The 21,352-nt window shown below is 44.5% G+C and overlaps 3 protein-coding genes and 1 long non-coding RNA gene across 5 annotated transcripts in view; 1 reads left to right on the top strand and 3 right to left on the bottom strand.

Annotated features, from left to right (window-relative positions):
* The window catches only part of LOC309349080, a 95,315-nt gene that overhangs the window by 24,055 nt on the left and 49,908 nt on the right, over positions 1 to 21,352 (top strand). The window lies entirely within an intron of this gene.
* Positions 1 to 21,352, bottom strand: part of LOC309348882 (DGAT1/2-independent enzyme synthesizing storage lipids-like) — a 109,276-nt gene that overhangs the window by 42,362 nt on the left and 45,562 nt on the right. The gene's annotated exons all lie outside the window — the stretch shown is intronic.
* The window catches only part of LOC309348879 (DGAT1/2-independent enzyme synthesizing storage lipids-like), an 89,570-nt gene that overhangs the window by 66,934 nt on the left and 1,284 nt on the right, over positions 1 to 21,352 (bottom strand). The window lies entirely within an intron of this gene.
* Positions 11,070 to 20,465, bottom strand: LOC309348897 (DGAT1/2-independent enzyme synthesizing storage lipids-like). Its single transcript, XM_081874696.1, has 6 exons — positions 20,144 to 20,465; positions 18,772 to 18,936; positions 15,108 to 15,298; positions 14,590 to 14,650; positions 13,987 to 14,126; positions 11,070 to 11,264 (listed from the first exon to the last, which is right to left on the bottom strand). Exons 1-6 carry the CDS (start codon positions 20,397 to 20,399, stop codon positions 11,160 to 11,162), a joined length of 918 nt encoding a protein of 305 aa, XP_081730822.1. The 5' UTR covers positions 20,400 to 20,465; the 3' UTR covers positions 11,070 to 11,159.

Raw genomic sequence — 21,352 nt, 5'->3', positions numbered from 1 at the left:
ATCTCTATCCTGTTCTGTCTTCTGAAATACTGTGTTGATTAGTTTTCTCCTAAACCAGTCTCAACCCTGGTTGAAATTTTCATACTACTCCTAAAATGTGACTTCCTAAAATCCTGTGGTGAGGCCAGGAAAGCTTGTTGAATCTCCAGCGGTGCCTTATACAAGCTCCACTTTGGGGCAGTGTGAGCTCTGAAGAGTTTCGGCTGTCACAATTTGGATAATGGGCCATGGCACTAGAGGGAGAGATCAGCTCATTGCCACACAGCCTCTAAGACTCTCACCAGAGTGACAAAACTTCCCAAATTAAATCCAAATAAGAAGACAGAATTCAAAGAATTAGTGGGGTATCTTTGGAAAAGAGTCTGGGAGTGAAAAAAGGGAGTCCACTCCGGATCTGGTAAAATCTGGGGAGAAAAATTGGACTGCAAAGAAATGGGTACAATTAAATGGGTACAGTTTAAACAAATTACAATTGTGGAATGTAAACAATGATACTCCCCTTTTAGTACAGTGCTACCTCGGGTTACATACGCTTCGGGTTACATACTCCGCTAACCCAGAAATTGTACCTCGGGTTAAGAACTTTGCTTCAGGATGAGAACAGAAATCGTGTGGCAGCGGCGCAGCAGCCCCATTAGCTAAAGTGGTGCTTCAGGTTAAGAACAGTTTCATGTTAAGAACGGACCTCTGGAATGAATTAAGTACTTAAGCTGAGGTACCACTGTATTTGAAACCCAACCTCCAAATGAAAGATAACAGTGGATCTAAATGTACTACCAAAGTATACAAATTAAAACCGATTAAACAAGACGGAAAGAAAGAAATAGCAACCTCGTACTATCAAATAGTGGGGGCTTTCAAAAATTTGGGTGCCAAAGGAAATAAGATTTTAATCACAAACCAGACTTGTGAGTGTGGCCAGGAGGACTGGATAATCGGTTTCCTGTGTCCTGTTCTGTTTCTCCATATGGGAAGATATTTTGCGTGCGGTTGTGTTTTCCAAAATCGTCCTTGGGCACTGCTGTGCTGATACAGCGGTTTAGGGATTAACTCGGGAGCTTTGTTGCCCAATAACTGAACTAACAAGACTTAATGGATTCAGATGGTTTCCAGAGAGTGGTAGGGAATGCTTTATCCCATGTTGATGGCCTTTCAGCTGATTCCCTGGTGGCCCGCTGGAATGCGGAGTTAACCAGGTGTGATGGGATGATGAGCTGCTTGTGCGTAAAAGCTTAGTCCCTCAGAGTTTGGGCATGGTTCTCAAACTCTGTCCTTTGCGGAGCCCTTAAACATGACTCTCTTAATCGCTGGCAGACTCCCTGAGCCATCCCTTCGACTCACTTTCTCTCTGATCTCCCTCTCTCCCCCTGCTGGTACCTTCCTCCGCTGCTGAGTCTCTCCTAGCTTCCGAGAGCCCCTCCACCACCTGCCTTTCCAATGGCAGTTCCCAGACACCAGGGCTATTGACTATTTGGCTCTGAAGTGCCCTCTCCAATTGCATGGAGCCCAGACAGGCCCATGGTTTTCCACAGATCTGAGGGCAATGAAACAATCATTGAGACGGCTAGAGCACCGGTGGCGGATAACTCATTCTGATGCTGACTGAACACGGGTTAGAGCTCAATGTCGAGCCTACCAAGTGGTGGTAGTGACGGCGAAGACTTTCTTCACTGCCTCTATTGCATCTGCAGAAAACAGCAGCAGGAGACTTTTTCAGGTGGTTCGCAATTTAGCAGAACCACCTGCTACATCGGGGCCCAGTACAGGCCACATGATCTCCTGCAATGATTTTTTGCAGATAAAGTCACTCAGATTTGGGAAGAGGTAGACTCTACCATGGGAGCAGGGCCGGGGCGGGGCAGGAGAGTGCTAGAGTCCTGTCTAGTCAAGTTATGTGGGATCAATTCCAATCTGTTACCTCCGAGGATGTGGACAGGCTGCTTGGACGAGTGAAATCAACCACTTGTCTCCTTGATCCTTATAAAAGCTAGTTGGGAAGCGCTGAGCGATGGGCTTTGCGGGGTGGTGAATGCTTCTCTATGTGAGGAAGCCTTCCCAGACCTGCTGAAAGAGGCGGTTATCAAACCACTTCTTAAAAAAACATATTTAGATGGCCAACTATCGCCCAGTCTCAAATCTTCCATTCTTGGGCAAGGTGATTGAGTGGGTGGTTGCTGAACAGCTCCAGGCACGCCTGGAAGAAGCAGACCATTTGGATCCCTACCAGTCGGGATTCAGGCCTCATCATGGGACTGAAACTGCCTTGGTTGCACTGGTCGATTATCTCTGGCGGGCTAGGGACAAAGGTGAGAGCTGTTTCCTAGTTCTACTGGATCTCTCAGTGGCTTTTGACACCATCAACGATAACATCCTTCTGGAGCGTCTAGAGGGGCTGGGAGCTGGGGGAACTGTTATACAGTGGTTTCGCTCCTTCCTCCTGGACCGTGTTCAGAAAGTGGTGGGGGGGGATGAGTGTTCAGACCCCTGGGCTTTCACTTATGGGGTGCCTCAGGGTTCTGTCCTCTCCCCCATGCTTTTCAACATCTACATGCAGCCGCTGGGAGTGATCATCAGGGGGTTTGGGCTGGGTGTTCATCAGTATGCGGATGATACCCAGCTCTAACTCTCTTTCAAACTGGAACCAGTGAAGGCAGGGTAGGTCCTGTGTGAGTGTCTGGAGGCGGTTGGAGGATGGATGGCGGCTAACAGATTGAGGTTGAATCCTGACAAGACAGAAGTACTGTTTTGGGGGGACAGGAGGCCGGCAGGTGTGGAAGACTCCCTGGTCCTGCATGGGGTAACTGTGCCACTGAAGGACCAGGTGCGCACACTTGGGAGTCATTCTGGACTCACAGCTGTCCATGGAGGCACAGGTCAATTTGCTGTCCAGGGCAGGCTGAGACCCTACCTGCCCGTAGACTGTCTCGCCAGAGTGGTGCATGCTCTGGTTATCTCTCGCTTGGACTACTGCAATGCACTCTATGTGGGTCTACCTTTGAAGGTGACCTGGGAGCCTACAATTAATCCAGAATGTGGCACCTAGACTGGTGAATGGGAGCGGCCGCCGAGACCATATAACACTTGAAAGACCTACACTAGCTCCCAGTACGTTTCCGAGCACAATTCAAAGTGTTGATGCTGACCTTTAAAGCCCTAAACGGCCTCGGTCCAGTATATCTGAAGGAGCGTCTCCAGCCCCATCATTCTGCCTGGACACTGAGGTCCAGCGCCGAAGGCCTTCTAGCAGCTCCCTCACTGTGAGAAGCCAAGTTACAGGGAACCAGGCAGAGGGCCTTCTCGGTAGTGGCGCCCGCCCTGTGGAACGCCCTCCCACCAGATGTCAAAGAGAAAAATAACTACCAAACTTTTAGAAGACATCTAAAGACAGCCCTGCTTAGGGAAGCTTTTAATGTTTAATAGGTTATTGTATTTTAGTGTTTTGTTGGAAGCCGCCCAGGGTGGCTGGGGGGACCCAGCCAGATGGGCGGGGTATAAATAATAAATTATTATTATTATTATTATTATTATTATTATTATTATTATTATTATTATAGATATGAGGAAGGGGAGACGGTAAACCTTATTCCCAGATATTTACAAAAGTGAGTGTCTAAGGATTTTAGCAGGTCCCGAGTAAATCCAGCAGAGCTGAAATAGAGTATTTAATTGATAACAAATTGCATGCTTAAAAAGATGTGGGTTACATGGAGTAGTAGAAAAGCAAACGAACCAGGAAAAGTGTGGAAGGGAAGTCATATGGTATATGTATACAGGCTGTATTTGGTACGAAGTTGTAACAGGGGGAGGGGAGGGGGTTAAACATGCTCTCTGTTTCCGTTTTTGAAAATGCATTTATTATTATTTTTTAAAAAAGATCATACATGGTTTTTATGCATGAATGCACAAACACGCGCAAAGGGAGAGATGCTATCACAGAAACTGACAAATAACACAAGTACTAGCACATTTGCAAAAGTACGCAGGGATCGTTTGTTGAGATTCCTGCATTGCACGGGGTTAACTAGATGACCCCTGGGTCCCCTCCAAACTCTACACTTTAGGATTCTATGAACAAAAGTTTTTACTTACATTCCTGGTAAGCCTAAATTGCCTTTAATTCAGTCACCTCTATGGAGAAGCACCTGAAATCCTGTCTGCTGCACTTTTTCGATGTCTGATTTCCAACCGTATTGAAACACGTCTCTTTATGTGGTGATGTCAAGAAACTGTGAAAGGTGTGCCATCTGTATGAAGAAACTAAGCATTGTGAAAAAGGCTTAGGGCCCCGGCTGCTTGGAAGTTGTAGTCATTTGTAATCAAACATGAAATATGGAGTCACACTTACAATAACATTCATATGGCACAATAACATATTGGGTCACAGAGTAAAGGAAGGAATTGTGACAAGTGGTACAATATGTATGTTGTGTAATACATAACCTTAACAACATGTTCTGTTGCAATATTGAATCCTAGTGCATAAGTGAAAGCTCTTTCATTGGCACATGACTCTTTAATTCTACAGCAAATGAGGATTTCATTAATGCTACTGGGTTAGAATACTGAACCTCAAGTAATCATCCTCAGTAATCAGTTCTACTCCAATAAATTGGGCCAGTCACTTGTGCTCCAGGCATTTTCTGAGATCTCCAATACCATCTGTTTGATCACTGAAATTAAATCCTGCCATGCTGATTTTACTGCATGCAGCTGGTTGAAAAGCTTCTTCACGAGTTGCCCCTGCAGTATGCATTGCTTGATCAGGAGCAAAAACGTTCCAGGTTGACATGCTTTGACATCAAAGGGTCTCTGGTATTCGGTACATGTTCAGTATTGTCAGGTGGAGGCGAAAGAAGTTCAGCATGCATTTGTCAATTGTCAGCAATGTTTGCATACACATATGATGGTCTGTTTTACTCTCTTTGCAGAGGAGAGGTATTCCTTGAAACAGAGAAGTAGTATTTTCCTGCATTAAGCGGGATTTGTCAACAGGGGAGAAATAATGTGATGTGGTCATGGACACATTAAAAACAAATATCCATGGGAAAAAGCATACAGAACCAAAAAACCCCACATGTTTCTGATCTTCCCTAATGGATTTAGGCCTTCCCACTCCCTTGCAGAGACCTGAACAAGGTATGTTCTGGCTCTTGTGTTGGGCCTTTAATTTACTGAGACAGTCTCATGGTTACCACAGAGGGCATGAAGTCTGAGCTGACCCAGGACATACAGGTTTTATGGTTTGTTCATCTGTATGAAGAAACCAAGCATTGTGAGGAAGACAGAGGGCTCAGTGACATAATGTATGGAGTCACACCTGTATTAGGATTCATATTTCAGAATAGCATATTGCCGAAAATCACTCACCCCCAGTGGCGTAGCGTGGGGGGTGCAGGGGGGGCCGGCCGCACCGGGCGCAACATCTGGGGGTTAGGGAAATCCACGGGTTAGGGGGCGCAAATCCACGGGTTAGGGGGCGCAAATCCATGGGTTAGGGGGCGCAAATTACTTGCCTTGCCCCGGGTGCTGATAACCCACGCTACGCCACTGCTCACCCCCCAGAACGCAGCGCGAGCCCGAGATTGGAAGCGGCAACTGTAAGCGACGCAAGTGGTTGTGTGCTGCGTTCTGGTGGGTGAGCGTGGCACACAACCTTTCGCATCGCAGCCGCCCGATTGCCATCATTAGCTTTCCTGATTCTGCTGCGGCAGCCAAAAGACAGCTGCCCTTGTCACAGCAAGAGGGAGCCTGATTGGTGGCCACTTGCAGCGATCGGGCAGCAATGTACAACTAAAGGAATAAGATTATTAAGTGATGGTGTCCTACATGGACTCACAGCAGTGATAGGAGGTGGTGGCAGTAGTGGCAGCAGCCTGTGAAGCCTTTTGGTGACATCAGGAGGTGGCAGCAGTAGTAGTGGCAGCCTGCAAGGCGTCATGGCGGCCATAGAAAGTGGTGGCAGTAATGGCAGGCTGCTGCTACTGCCACGCCAATTTTGCTACTGCCACAAAGCCTTGCAGGCCACCACTACTGCCACCAAAGGCAGCCTCACAGGCTGCCCCCTCTTCTGCTGCTGTTGCCCACTGCCATGGCAAGGCTTAACGTGCTGCTCATTATTTTGCCACTGCTTCCAGGCTGCTGTTGCTTCTGTCCACTCCCCCCACCCCCCGCTGTTGGTGATTCTGCCACCTAGAAGGCCTGCAGACAGTCTGGCAGTCCCAGATTATTTGTATTCACAATGACTCATCATTGTATAATAATAGTAATAATAATAATAATAATAATAATAATAATAATAATAATAATAGTTATTTATTTATTTATTTATACCCCGCCCATCTGGCTGAGTTTCCCCAGCCACTCTGGGCAGCTCCCAATCAAATGTTAAAAACAGTACAGCATTAAATATTAAAAACTTCCCTAAACAGGGCTGCCTTCAGATGTCTTTTAAAGGGAAGATAGCTGCTTATTTCCTTCACATCTGAAGGGAGGGTGTCCCACATGGTGGGCGCCACTACCGAGAAGGCCCTCTGTCTGGTTCCCTGTAACCCCACTTCTCGCAATGAGGGAACCGCCAGAAGGCCCTTGGCGCTGGATCTCAGTGTCCGGGCTGAACAATGGGGGTGGAGACGCTCCTTCAGGTATACAGGACCGAGGCCGTTTAGGGCTTTAAAGGTCAGCACCAACACTTTGAATTGTGCTCGGAAACATACTGGGAGCCAATGCAGATCTCTCAGGACCGGTATTATGTGGTTCCAGAGGCCACTCCCAGTCACCAGTCTAGGTGCCACATTCTGGATTAATTGCAGTTTCCAGGTCACCTTCAAAGGTAGTCCCACGTAGAGTGCATTGCAGTAGTCCAAGCGGGAGATAACGAGAGCATGCACCACTCTGGTGAGACAGTCTGGGGGCAGGTAGGGTCTTAGTCTGTGTACAAGGTGGAGCTGGTAGACAGCCGCCCTGGGCACAGAATTAACCTGCGCCTCCATGGACAGCTGTGAGTCCAAAATTACTCCCAGGCTGCACACCTGGTCCTTCAGGGGCACAGTTACCCCATGCAGGACCAGGGAATCCCCCACACCCGCCCGTCCCCTGTCCCCCAAAAACAGTATTTCTGTCTTGTTATGGATGATGGTGTCAAAGGCTGCAGAACTAGGAAATAGCTCTCACCTTTGTCCCTAGCCCGCCGGAGATCATCAACCAGCGCAACCAAGGCAGTTTCAGTCCCATGATGAGGCCTGAATCCTGATTGGAAGGGATCCAAATGGTCCGCATTCTCCAGGCGTGCTTGGAGTTGTTCAGCAACCACCCACTCAATCACCTTGCCTAAGAATGGTAGATTTGAGACTGGGCGATAGTTGGCCATGTTGGCCGGGTCTAAAGATGTTTTTTAAGAAGCGGTTTAATGACCGCCTCTTTCAGCGGGTCTGGAAAGGCTCCCTCACAGAGCGAAGCATTCACCACCCCGCAGAGCCCATCGCCCAGTCCCTCCTGGCTCGCTTTTATTAGCCAGGATGGGCAAGGATCAAGGAGACAGGTGGTCAGTTTCACTTGTCCAAGCAGCCTGTCCACATCCTTGGAGGTAACAGATTGGAATTGATCCCATGTAACAAGACTAGACCGAACTCTAGCACAATCATTGCAGGAGATCTTGGGGTCCCTACCAGGCCCCAGTGGTGCAGGTGGTTCCGATAGATTGCGAACCACCTGAAAAAGTCTCCTGCTGCTGTTTTCTGCAGATGCAATAGAGGCGGCGAAGAAGGCCCTCTTTGCCGTTGTCATTGCCACTTGGTAAGCTCAACGTTGAGCTCTAGCCCATGTCCAGTCTGATTCAAAATGAGTTATCCGCCACCGGCGCTCTAGCCATCTCAACTATTGTTTCATCGCCCTCAGCTCCGGGGGAAACCACGGGGCTGTCCGGGCTCCATGCAATCGGAGAGAACACTTCGGAGCCAGACAGTCAACAGCCCTGGTTAACTCCGCATTCCAGCGGGCCACCAGGGAATCAGCTGAAAGGCCATCAACTTGGGATAAAACATCCCCTACCACTCTCTGGAAGCCAATTGGATCCATTAAGTAGCGGGGACGGACCATCCAAATCGGTCCCACCTCCCTGCAGAGGGGAAGGGTCACTGAGAAGTCCAGTTGCACCAGGAAGTGATCTGACCATGGCACTTCTTTTGTTTCGCTTTTAGTTAGTGTCAGATCACCAACATCCGTAGAGGTAAACACCAAGTCTAAGGCGTGTCCGCGGCTATGAGTTGGGCCAAACTTATTCAGGGACAGCCCCATAGAGGCCATGCTTTCCACGAAGTCTCAAGCAGCCCTTTGTAAGGTCGTGTCCACATGGATGTTAAAATCCCCCAGGACAACCAAACTAAGTGTCTCCAGGAGCATATCCACCACGACCTGAAGCAGCTCAGGCAGGGAATCCTTGGGGAAGTCAATACATCAACAGGAATCCTGTACTGCCCCTATTGCCCAACTTCCAGAACATGCACTCAGAAAACTGGGTCTTCCCAATAGGATGCCTGGTGCAAACTAATGACTTCCTAAAAATAACTGCAACCCCCCTCCCTGCCCACATGACCTGTGTTGCTGTGTGTAAGAGAAACCTGGTGGGCAAGCAGTGGCAAGGACAGGCCCATCTGCTTCATCCAACCAGGTCTCAGTCACACATACCAGGTCAAATCCTCCATCCACAATCAGATCGTGGATGGCAGTGGTTTTATTCATCATTGACCTGGCATTGCACAGCAACACTGGCATTGCAACAACAACAGGTCATGTGGGTTTCCCTTGCTGATTCCAGTATCCTTCCGGTCAGGACCAGACCTGGAGGCAGGGATAGTCCTCAAACAACAACTAAGCCTGCCTCCTCGGTAATGATATGGTCTGGTCTTAGCATAACTCCTCCTCCTGCCAATGATCACTGAGATCAGGTATTCCAATACATTTCCCCCCCCCTGTGGAACTTTGGACTGTCCTGAATACCACCATTTGATAGCCACGCCCCAAACCAAAAGTCTCATTTGGATGCATTTTGGCTTGCCTACTGCTGAAAGTGACCTTGAGGTGATTGATGATATCATCATTTATCAGTTTTAGACCCTTAAGAAGTAGCCCTCTGCGTAGTTCCTTCCTTATTTCAGATATCGTGATATATCAATATATTGCCATGTTTAGCTGGTGATATATTGCGATATTGAAAACCAGTTATCTCCCAGCACTAGTGGGAGACCAAGGTTCAAACCCCCACTCAGCCATGAAGTTACCTGGGTGTTACTGTCCTATGCATGCCTAAACATAAGTCCCACTGTGCTCCCTGTATGACCTGCTTTGCTATGCCTGCCATTGTAGGGATGCGGGTGTCGCTGTGGTCTAAACCACTTAGCCACTTGGGCTTCCTGATTGGAAGGACAGCAGTTCGATTCTGCGCAACGGAGTGAACTCCAGATGTTCTGTCCCAGCTTCTGCCAACCTAGCACTTTGAAAGCATACCAGCGCAAGTAGATACCACTGTGGTGGGAAGGTAAATGGCATTTCCATGCACTCTGGTTTCTGTCACGGTGTTCCATTACGCCAAAACTGGTTTAATCTTGCTGGCCACATGACCTGGAAAGCTCTGTGGACAAATGCCAGCTCCCTCGGCCTGAAAAGCGAGATGAGAGCCACAACCCCATAGTCGCCTTTGACTGGACTTAACTGCCCAGGGATCATTACCTTCTTTTCTTTTTTACAACCCTCAAAATACCACAAATTGCAAAAGGAGCCAAATAAATTTTCTACGCTAAGTTGTTCACACATTTATAAAGATACAGGTATTGACAAACTACCCCCTCTAAGTAAAAGAGTTTTAGTTTTTACTTTTGCTAGAATAAAACTGCAGTCACATCTCTTCCAGACTGCTTTTCCACATTTCTGATCTTGTCCACTGAATTGCTGTGGTGGCAGCCACCATTTGAGCATTTGACAATTCTTCTCAGTTACATAGAGAATGAAATATATGGTTGTAACAGAGGATGGCTTTCACTTAACAATACAGCCTCCCCCTGCAATTCTGTAACTACTAAAAGGGACACGGGCGGCACTGTGGTCTAAACCACTGAGCCTAGAGCTTGCCAATCAGAAGGTCGTGGTTCAAATCCCCATGATGGGGTGAGCTCCTGTTGCTCGGTCCCAGCTCCTGCCAACCTAGCAGATCAAAAGTATGTCAAAGTGCAAGTAGATAAATAGGTACCACTCTGGCAGGAAGGTAAATGGTGTTTCCGTGTGCTGCTCTGGTTACACCAGAAGCAGCTTAGTTATGCTGGCCACATGACCCAGAAAAACTGTCTGTGGACAAACGTCAGCTCCCTCGGCCAGTAAAGTAAGATGAACACCGCAACCCCAGAGTCGTTCACGACTGGACTGTTAGGGGTCCTTTACCTTTACCTTTTTTTAACTACTAAAAAGAAAGCAGTTGGGACTTATTTGTGGAGGTGGAAGGGCTTGAGGATGAAGACTGGAAGACATCAGGCCCAGTCACTTCAGACACTAGAAAGGTAGTAAACAATGTGGTCCAAACAAACATTAATGGTGATCAAAACTGGAAGTTCAAACATTAAATTCCTCTTTTGGGAAGTGCCTCTCCCATGGAGAAACAGGAGAACTGCACCCAGCCACAGGGAAATTAGAGGGTGACAGAAATCCAGACTCCATTGCTGGATTCACTCCCCCGTGGGACTAAATAACCTAGGACAAAGTCCTGTTTGGAAATAAGAACAGATAAGAAGCAGAACATGCCTTTTGCAAACACAAAATAAATGTCACTGTTTTAATACAGCAGATTTTTAGGCATTACTCTTTCAGGTGTAACATTATTTTGGGTTTCAATTAAACACCCATCCTCCCATTATACTCTTTGATTCTGGCTCTACCAGTGTAATTCCCAAAAGGGGGCATTCTGGGAGTCTTGCAGGATAGGTCAAGACAGCACTTGTATGTCTTTCAAACCTAGGACCTTCTGCATGCAAAGCAGGTGCTGAACTAGCCACCCTTCCGAATAATTCATACACAATCTAGCACAATTGTATGTACATTACCTTAGCTTTAATTGCATAATTATTAGTTTTCTATTGTGGACACATAGTCAAAATACTACAACTGTTTTATATGGACTAGTTAGCTTTGTCATGCTTATCAAATCGTTCTGAAAGAGCTCTTAACATATTTCCTGGAATTTTTTGGTGTCTATCCCGAAGATTTTCAAATGCAGTCTTCGTCTGTTGAAAAAACAAAAACAAAGGAATACATTATTTCACAGCTAAAGGAACAAGAAAAAGCTAAAGAAGTCAGAACCAGTAGCATTTTTTAAAAAATCCATTTTTTTCCAGCTAAAGAAGCACAATATGTAATTTCTTTCTGGGATCAGAAGTAAGGGCAGATAAGGATTTTTAGCTAATTGTGGTAGGAAACCATCTCTCCAGATCCTAAGGCATATGCAACTGTCTCCCCAGCAAAGGAGAGGGAGGAAATTACTGTCTCCTTGCATATTGAACCTTGAGTATTAAACCCAGAATGCTCACCCAGACCCTGCTCTGCAGTGTTCAGCCAAAATGCATGTACCAGGCCTAAGAGGACCTATGTTAGTCCTACCAGGCATACCACCATGGCAGGTCCTCCAAGGGCATCCTTAACACAATAATGCCTCAGTAAAGCTAATCTTTCTCTCCACAACTTTCTCACCTGTGGTAGGAGCAAACAAACCACACCACTGTCCAATGACAATGTAATGCATCTTAACAATGTGAAATAAAGAAGGGAGCCACAGGATAACCAAAGGATCAACCCCTGCACACCCACCAAAGTAAACTACTGCTCCTTCAAACAGGCAACCAAAAGCTGAAACTAGATGTGGGGAGGGAGGGAGGGGGTTCAGCAAGAATGAAAGCATAATGCGCTTGGGGAGAACCAGCCATAAAAAACCATGTTCCAAAACTCCTTCCCTTTAGCCATCAGACCCCCACATGCTCCTTCCCTTAACCCCCTTCCTTTGGAAGTCCACTTCCCAAGACTTCCTTGGGAAAGGGGGGGAGTGCGACACCCCCTGCAGGAACACCTAAGATATTGTCACACAATATAATACCCTAGAGTACCCTAGAAATGGCATCTGTGTTTGAAATGTCTTCTGTAAAACAGCATCTCATTTAAGAGGTTGATGGTGCACAAGCCATAACTATATACATGCACAGGAGGTAGAGCTCCAGAAACCCACTAAAGGGCAAGAAACTACAAGAAGGAAGCACCAGGAAGGAATGATTCATGGCTTCAATTGTCTCTACACAAATGCACAGAGTATGGGAAACAAGCAAGATGAATTGGAGCTTTTACTACAGGATGGCAAATATGACCTGGTAAGCATTAATGAAGCCTTGTGTGATGAGTCTCATGACTGGAATGTAGGAATTTAGGGGTATAACCTATTCAAAAGGAATGAACTAAACAGGAAGGGCTTTATACTGAATGGATGTGCAAACTTGTGCAAAAATCTATGATCTGTAGCATGGAAAGCAGATTGAGAGTATATGGGTAAAAATTGTAGGAGACAAAACTACAGTAACCCTTACTGTGGGTGTCTGCTATAGCCACCAAGACAGCCTGAAGACTTGGATGATGCCTTCTTAGAGCAGATTAACAAACATTTAAAAAGGAGAGATATAGTGCAGGCTACTCCCCATTTGCATGGGGGTTACATTCTGAAGAACCACACATTTAAGTGAAATCATGTACAGTGGTACCTCCATTTGCAGATGGGATCCATTCCGGAGCTCTGGTTGGGTTTCCACAACCGGAGGTGCCTGTTCTGCGCACACGTGATAGAGCGCTTCAGCGCATGTGCACAGTGCGACAGAGCGCTACTGCGCATGCACACGGGGCGAAAACCAGGAAATATCCTTCCGGGTTTGCCATGTGTGTATCCCGAAGGATACGTAATAAGAGGGGCACATAGGTAGAGGTACCACTGTATAATCGAAACACCATTAAAAGAACCTGCAAACTCCCTGTGGCATTTGCCCATTCCTTGTGATTAGGGATGGAACAGGAGGGATGGAAATGGCTAATGTAGACTGACTAATGAGAAAGCTCAGAGGCGGAGCCTACCGGGTTTTGAGGCTCAGGCCAGGGGTTTACCATGGGGAGATGGAGGAGTGAGGGTCAGACATAGGCATAGTGGTTGTGACAGAGTGAAAGACACGGATAGAAGTGAGAGAGAAGAGTGTGACAGTGTGAGATGGTGCCACATCTAGTTAAGGGCGCGCATTTGAGAAACCGTTCTGAATATATTTAAAACTTGTTTGTTCTTCAATAAACTTTAATCTTCGTTGTTGACTTTACAACCTGACTGAGACTCAGTATTTCACCAGAAGATACCTGGGTGGCAGCAGAAGAATAAAGCAGTGGTGTACAGGTCAATAGTCCGTGAAACGACCAGAGGCTCTGTATGATTGCCACACTCCCCCTTCCGCACCCACTCCAAAAATGTGACATTTTGGGGTCATTTCTGGGTTTGGTGCAATGCATGGTTGCACACATATTGAAACTCAGCCTCAACAAGTTTAAGAATCAATAAGTTAAGGAAAGGGAATGCTGAGTGGTGAACATAATGCACAAAAGTATATATAATGAAGCCTAGCTCTGGCTGTATAGATTGAGGAACTCAGTATTTCACCAGAAGATACCTGGGTGGCAGCGGAAGAATAAAGCAGTGGTGTACAGGTCAATAGTCCGTGAAACGACCAGAGGCTCTGTACGATTGCCACATTCCCCCTTCCGCACCCACTGAGTGGTGAACATAATGCACAAAAGTATATATAATGAAGCCTAGCACTGGCTGTATAGATTGAGGAAGTCAGTGTGCAGAATACGATTTAGAACTGAAAAAGGAGATAAACATTAGGGAAAAATTCTTATGTTTTTGTATTTCCAAGTATAGAGTTCACTTACTTTTTCAGCCAGCTCTGTGGCAGTTATATTTGGATCATATGGGATGGGTTCTCCAACATATGTCCTCAGTTTCACTGGAAGTCCTCCATAAGTGGGAAGGAGTACACGTCGAGTTTTCTCATACAGCCATTTTGTGAGCCCTGTAAAAGAAAGTGACTGCATATCAAATTGGACCTTAGTTAGCATTCTGTTAAGCAGTTGCAATCAATCCATCCCAAGGAGGAAGAGTTAAATAATATGAGTACTTGGGGAAAGACATGCAACATATTCAATCAGCTCTTCTCATCTCTTGGCAATTGGGATCATAAGTTGTACAACAGACTGCAAAATATGGTTTGTTTCCTGATCTGTTCCTGTCTATGTTGGGCTTCCTACCCCTCTTATAGATTACAGCTTTGTTTTAAATCTAATAGAAAACTAAACAAAGGCATATTTACTCAATACTGAGGCAGGCAGCACAGATAAGTGTCCATGGAATAAACTCTGCTAGTAAGTAGGAAAAAGATAATTGGTTTTTTAATAAAGCATAGTCTATTATTAAAATGTATATTGCCTGAAACTGGATCTCTTGCTCAACCAAGAAATGTAAGATATTTAACTCACTTGTCTTTCCGAAGCTCCTGTATGTTTCACAACTGTTTTGTGTAAATATTGGGATGATGGGCTAGAAGAATGAAAGATGAAACAAAAATGAAAGAAAGACAAGAACTGGATAATTACTTCGTCCTGACCACCCCACCTTTATTTTTGTTAAGGACAAAGAAGAATGCTTCACATCTGGGATTATTAGGAGAAGCAAGTCATAAATTATGCAATAGGCTTCAAAATATCTATTCAAATATCTCAGATGAAGAAACTTCACCAGTTGTTGCCCAGATTTTCAGGAACTGAAGAGAGAAAAAAGGGGGCAAAGGCCATTTTTCTTATTATACGTTATTGATTTCAGTAGCTTTTTTAAAAAGCAGGGGTGGGGAATCCATGGCTCTCCAGATATCATTTGACCCCCAAACAGGATATTTGCCATCCTCAACTACTTAGGATGCTAGATCAAGGATGTCAACACATTACGTCATATCCAGGATAATTGTGAGGACAATGCAAATTGCCCAAACATCACTCACCACTTTCGCCTCCAAAGCTATCCGAGCGAAACCTGTGCGGTTACCCCACATTAAGCTGTAGTCAGTACTAAAGCTTGCTTCTCTAGCTCCACCAGGTGCAATGCCCAGTAAATGGCCTTTCTTCAGAATTTCCACACATTCAGCATTTGTGAAATCTCTCAATAAGATAACATCATAAAACATCTTCAGCCCTAAAAAAGTAAGCCCCAAACAGAAAAACGCATTTTACATAACTCTTATTGAGGAAATAGTGTGGATACTATACAAGTGTCATTATTCCAAAGATATCGCTCTATTATGGATCAGCTAGGATTTCATGGAAGGGGGACTTTATGCTAGTTCTCCTTTTGCTCACATGTTCTGGCAATAGCCTTTTTTTTTGGAAAGCACACAGAGTGAGATTGCGTGCTGAGGTGAACACATTTTGGGCAAGTGTTCCTCAAGTTAAATCTGTAGTACAACAGATTGATATTCTAGTTTGCATCATGATAAAAATACAGCCCATAGTGCCTTGCTGGATAATACAAGTCTTCAATCCCTATAGGCTGCATGGGTTTTGGATACAGTGGACATTCACACATAGACAGACAGACAGACAGACAGACGGAACAGAGAGGAACCTGCTGGTGGAAACCTGCCTCCACCAGCAGCAGCCCATCTTTTCACCCAGACAGGGGGTTAGATGCTCCATTCATTTACCCAGTGGAATGCCCCCCAGCAGAGCTCTCTGTGCTACTGGGCCTGTTTGGGCTCTGACCTCACTTCTTTTGCTTTATTTTTAAAATTGACCTATGTTTCCTGGGGTGGCTGCTGTTTGATAATGGCGGGGGCAGTGGAGGACCATGAACACTGTGCAGCAAGGATGCCACATGTGTTTGCTTGCAGTGTCACATGGGGGCATAAAAGCTGTGCGTGGGAGAGCTTGATTGACCATTTTTTAATGGGTTGGAGTTGCTATGAAAGCCATGGACATGTATGTGGGCTTCTGCTCTTTTCCTTAGCTGTAGCTCCCACCCCATCCCAAGTGGTGTATGAATACAGTGAACTTTTTCACAGGTGGTTTACTAGTGAACAGGCTCCGAAACAGGATTTCATTCTTTGTATTGTTTTTCACAGTAAGACATATCCATCTTTATTAGTGATTGATTGAGGGGATCATCAACTTGGGGACCCAGGTTTTTTTACACCTTGTTCTATTCTGACATTAAAGGCAGCAGCAATTATTATATGAGAACCTGTAGACGTAGTGGAGAAATCCAATGACACATATCCAGATTCCCCCCATTTTTTGATCCCTGAGGAAGAATGTAGACAATTGTATAAGAAAGCATGAAATTTCTTTATGGAAGCCTTGAGATTACTGGGGTAAAAAATGGCATTCTTGTAGACGTTTTGAGGTCAGTTAATGTTCACCTGCAATCACAGTTTAGGCCAATATCTCTATTAAACTGTGATTACAAACTCTTTGCCAATATATTGACACGCAGGCTTAAAGAAGCCATCAGAGAAATCATTCATCCACACCAGACAGTTTCTCCCAGGAAGACAAATTTCGGGAAATACCAGAAACATTGTCGATATTTTGGAATATCTAGAAACTAAAAGTGATAAAAAGGCAGCCTTGTTATTACTTGATGCGGAGAAGGCCTTTGACAATGTTTCCTGGTATTTTATGAAAAAACAGATAGAAATAAAGGGACTAGGAGTAAAATTTAGAAATGGAATTGAAGCAATATACCACCAACAAAGAGCTAGGCTTCTAATAACATAATAACATAATATAAATCTAGGCAAGAAAATATAGACAATATAAGCAATATAATGAGAATGATTGGTAGTTTTACATTTTAATTTGTTATTTAATTGTAATATATTGTATTTTTCGTTTCTTTCTTTTTTCCTTTTTTTTTACCTTTTTCTTTACTTGTATTGCTTTTGCTTTGTATGATTGTTATCTATGTATATATGTATGTGTGGGATATTAATAAAGATTTATTTTTTTAAATTTTAAAAGTTCACCTGCAATCTGTGATCAAGGGCTAAAAGACCTGGATCTACATGCCTTACTGCAGGGATTGCCAGATGCGGCCCCCAGGCTCGTAAATCCGGCCCACAGACCCTGCCACCTGCTTGGTCAGTCCCCGCACACTACAAATGCCTCGCCGCATGGGGGCTGGCTTCCATGGTTCTGGCATGGCTTCTCGGCGGGCGGCGATGCTGGTACGGCTTTGGATTGGCTGCTGGAAGTTCCTGCAGCCAATTCGAAGCCTTGCCACTCGCAGCTGAGGTAAACCCGGTGCAGCCGTGGACAGAGAGGCCGGCGGGCGGGCGGGAGGTCTTGGCCGTGCCATGGGCATCGTGATGGGTGCGTTGCGGGGCATCAGTTGGAGCTTGGCACACCAAGGTACAGTGGTACCTCAGGTTAAGAACTTAATTCGTTCTGGAGGTCTATTCTTAACCTAAAACTGTTCTTAATCTGAAGCACCACTTTAGCTAATGGGGCCTCCTGCTGCCCCTGTGCCGCCGCTGCATGATTTCTGTTCTCATCCTGAAGCAAAGTTCTTAACCTGAGGTACTACTTCCAGGTTAGCAGAGTCTGTAACCTGAAGCGTATGTAACCTGAAGCGTATGTAACCTGAAGCGTATGTAACCCAAGGTACCACTGTATAACCTGATAAGATTTATTCAAAAACCTCAGAAAATTATAGATTGCATTTCCTCATAACATCAAAGCAACTCCTTAAAGTACTGACGAAGATAATATGGAATAATAATGTAGAATTGTGGTGGGTGATGATACTAGCCCCAAGGAATGATTTTGTACTGGGAATGTGCTGCTACTGAAATGTACTGCAAATGTGTTGCAACTGAAATTATTCAACCCCCATTGCAAATTCATTTGGAGGATGTAGACCAAGCATAGGCAAACTCGGCCCTCCCAAAGTTTTCAGACTACAGTTCCCATCATCCCTGACCACTGGTCCTGTTAGCTAGGGATGATGGGAGTTGTAGTCCTAAAACATCTGGAGGGCCAAGCTTGCCTATGCCTGATGTAGACCTTTGCAGTATGAAGTTTAGAGGCCAATATAATATTCACAGAGCCATGGTCGGCCTTGCATTGGGTCATCTGGCTTGACATTCACATCGGTTTGTGCTCGTCAAGTCACGTGCCCAAGATTCTAGGAACAAGGAGGACATATTCCTTCCAGTCCTTTCCTCTGAGGCAATGTTGCCTGTAAACATGGCCAGGAAAGTGGAGTAACCTGTTTTCTCCTGCCTAACGGTAGTTTGATTTGGCTAGTTTAATTTGATTTAAAGATCCTTTAGACCGTTATACTTAATAAATACTGTATGACATTTTCTTCATAATACTGTGCCCTGAGTCTTCCTTATGGTGTGTTTTCTGTTAAAAAATGCTCTGAAGAAAGAAATGAATTGGAAATAATTATTCATCCTTCGCTCAATCTGTTTAATTTCAGGGACTTGGTGAGAAATAACCTTCCCCTCCACTAACTTACTTTTTCACCTGCTGCTGCTATTTTATTTATCTGTGTTTTTTTTCCTGCTTGCCTGATACACTGTTTTATATATTAGAGCATTGTTTTATGTCATATTTAACACATGTTTAATGTAAGAATACATAATTTAAATATAAATAAATTACCTGGGATCCCATACAGGGCATGATCAATTACTGAATGGCACAGTCTCCCTTTCTCTGTAAAAACGTTTGTCAGAAATAAGGTATAGCCGACAAGAACAATTGAGTGATGATAAATAACAATTCCTGGTCCTTTAGGGAGATGTTCCATGCCATAAATTTCATAACCTGAAAATAAAATGAAACAAATAATATTACTTTGTTGAAAGGTAAATATCAAAAAATTTTACTGGAGAAAATCAATGTGGTTCAAAAAACTGAAATTTAGGTAAAAAGCTCTCCTATATCCTTCAGCTTTCTAGATACTGGCTGTCATCCACACGTAACAGGACTTTCTCTGTGGTCCTCCCAGAATTAATGGCGGGAAGGGGAATTTCTCCTCTCATGGAATGTTCCTTCCATGCTTTCTTCCAGGCGCAGTCTTTGATTGAGCTATTTTCTGTTTTAATCTACTTTTAGCTTTATGCATTATTATGATAAATGTTTTGGAGATTTTTAAATTTTATTTTAAGGGTAGTATTACCCTTCCGCACAGGACTGCTTTGGGAAAGAGCTATCCAAGGCCTGGAGTACATTTAAGAGCTCCAACTTCAGGCATCTTGAGACCATTTTCGGAATCACTTACCAAGCTGCTTCCGTGACAGATGCACCCCTAATCATGTCATAAGTCGTTACAGGGTCTCATGCTTATGGCCCAGACTTGGTTTTAGTAGTGTATTTTGGATTTGTACATCAACTCCTAAAGAAATCAAAGTCCTCTAGGAAGCATTCAGAATATAGGAAGAGCCCTGCTGATCAGGCCAAAGGCCTCTATAGTCCACCATCCTGTTTCCCGCAGTGTCCCTCTAAAGAGTAGCCATCACCACATCCTGTGCTGGCAAATTCCAACGTTTATGTTTCAGAGCTACCTTGTGGTTTATCATGCTCAATAAAATCACTCCCACAAAGTCCCACTATACAATGTTATATTAATCACATTGGCTGTGTACCCAGTGCACACTTAAAGCCAATCCCTCTCCCTTTCCACAATCCATGAAACTATTTTCAAAGGGTTTGCTAATTGTATCTCTGTGAGGTGTAAACAACATTCTCCAGGTTTCTTTTGGAGAGGAGGCATGCTTTAAATGTGATTAAATGTATGGTGTTTATGCAGCCACCAACTGACCCTTCTGTAATATGTCTTGATTTCATACCTCATAAAAAGTTTTTTTCCTTTATCATTGTTTATTACATATATAAATACCCATGCCTGTGTTTTGATCCTTATGGCAACTATTGTTCCAGTGCTTCAAACCTGAAATTCTGATGCTCAGTCATATGAAACTATACTGGCTCATAAATTGGAATTATTGGTATGAAAGGAACATATACTCACCATGCCATATCTTTCCAACTAGCTCTACAAATCGAGCCAAAGCATGCCTTGGCTTGTCCCAAAATTTGCTATAAAAATCATTTCCTTGGTGGTTATTCATCTTCTTGTAAGCATTGAACAAAAATGAGATAACACAGCCAACAAAATAAAAATATAACCAATATGAATAAATCAAAATTGGAAGCAGGAATAACCACAGAGGGTGAACCACAAAGCTCAGGTATTCTTCCAAATAAGTAAAACTAATCCAGCTCATGGTTTCCTGATCTGAAGCACAAAGCGTATGCCAATGAAACAAATGAATCAAGTGAGTTTTTCCTCAGTTTTGATGCTTCCCCCCCCACTGTTTACCTGGAAAACAGAAAATGCAGTACATCAGTGTGAACTGTCACCCCAGAGCATTCATAGTTACATGAAATCACATGCTATTTAATATTTTCTTAGTTTTTCCCACAGTAACTAGCCAAGTAGACATATTGTTTTTCCAACATTCATTGTGGGGGTGTACAAAATTAGTAATGCATGATCATCATTTATTTGTTTGTAAAGCAGGCTGGTTTCATTTCACAGCTGAAGTGTTAAGGTCTTCTGGACTGAGAGCTCTGGCACTTGCAGAACTTTGTTAGCCACTGGAATTTGCACTTGCTGTGTAGAGTTTGCCTCAGCAAGTACAGTGGTACTTCGGGTTACAGACGCTTCAGGTTACACTCTGCTAACCCAGAAATAGTACCTCGGGTTAAGAACTTTACTTCAGGATGAGAACAGAAATAGCACCACGGCGCCACAGCGACAGCAGGAGGCCCCATTAGCTAAAGTTAAGAACAGTTTCAGGTTAAGAACGGACCTCCAGAACAAATTAAGTTCTTAACCTGAGGTACCACTGTACTTAATAAGCCGAAACGCTCTCTTGTCTTCAGAGAGTGAAGACTTCTTGTAACAACTGCAAAGAATGTGTGTATATATAGTGTGTGTCTTTTTGCCCCCGAAGTAAGAGCTCTCTCTGCTACACAGTTGTTTCCTACATTGAACCTAACTGCTTGACTGAACTTCTGCAGCGCTCAACACTCAACAAGGAGGGTGGGGAGAATGGGGAGCTGAAGTTTGGAATCATTTTGGGATACACTACAAAGTGCCTCTTTCTGGGGATGTCATGGGGGATTGCCAGGTGAGAGCCAATGCTGTTGGATTCCACCTCTGGAAACCAAACCC

This window comes from Podarcis erhardii, assembly GCF_964252035.2.
Source record: "Podarcis erhardii genome assembly, chromosome: 8".
NCBI classification, from domain to species: Eukaryota; Metazoa; Chordata; class Lepidosauria; order Squamata; family Lacertidae; genus Podarcis; species Podarcis erhardii.
This window is presented reverse-complemented; position numbering and strand designations above follow the sequence as displayed.

Bases quoted from the DNA above. Each gene is read 5' to 3' on its own strand.
- LOC309348897 (XM_081874696.1), bottom strand. From the start codon at position 20,399: ATGAGCTGGATTAGTTTTACTTATTTGGAAGAATACCTGAGCTTTGTG. The intron at 14,127-14,589 runs GTGAGTTAAATA...TTTCTTTTACAG, and splicing joins CAGGAGCTTCGGAAAGACAA to GGCTCACAAAATGGCTGTAT. The intron at 11,265-13,986 runs GTAAGTGAACTC...TTTTTTCAACAG, and splicing joins CCACAGAGCTGGCTGAAAAA to ACGAAGACTGCATTTGAAAA.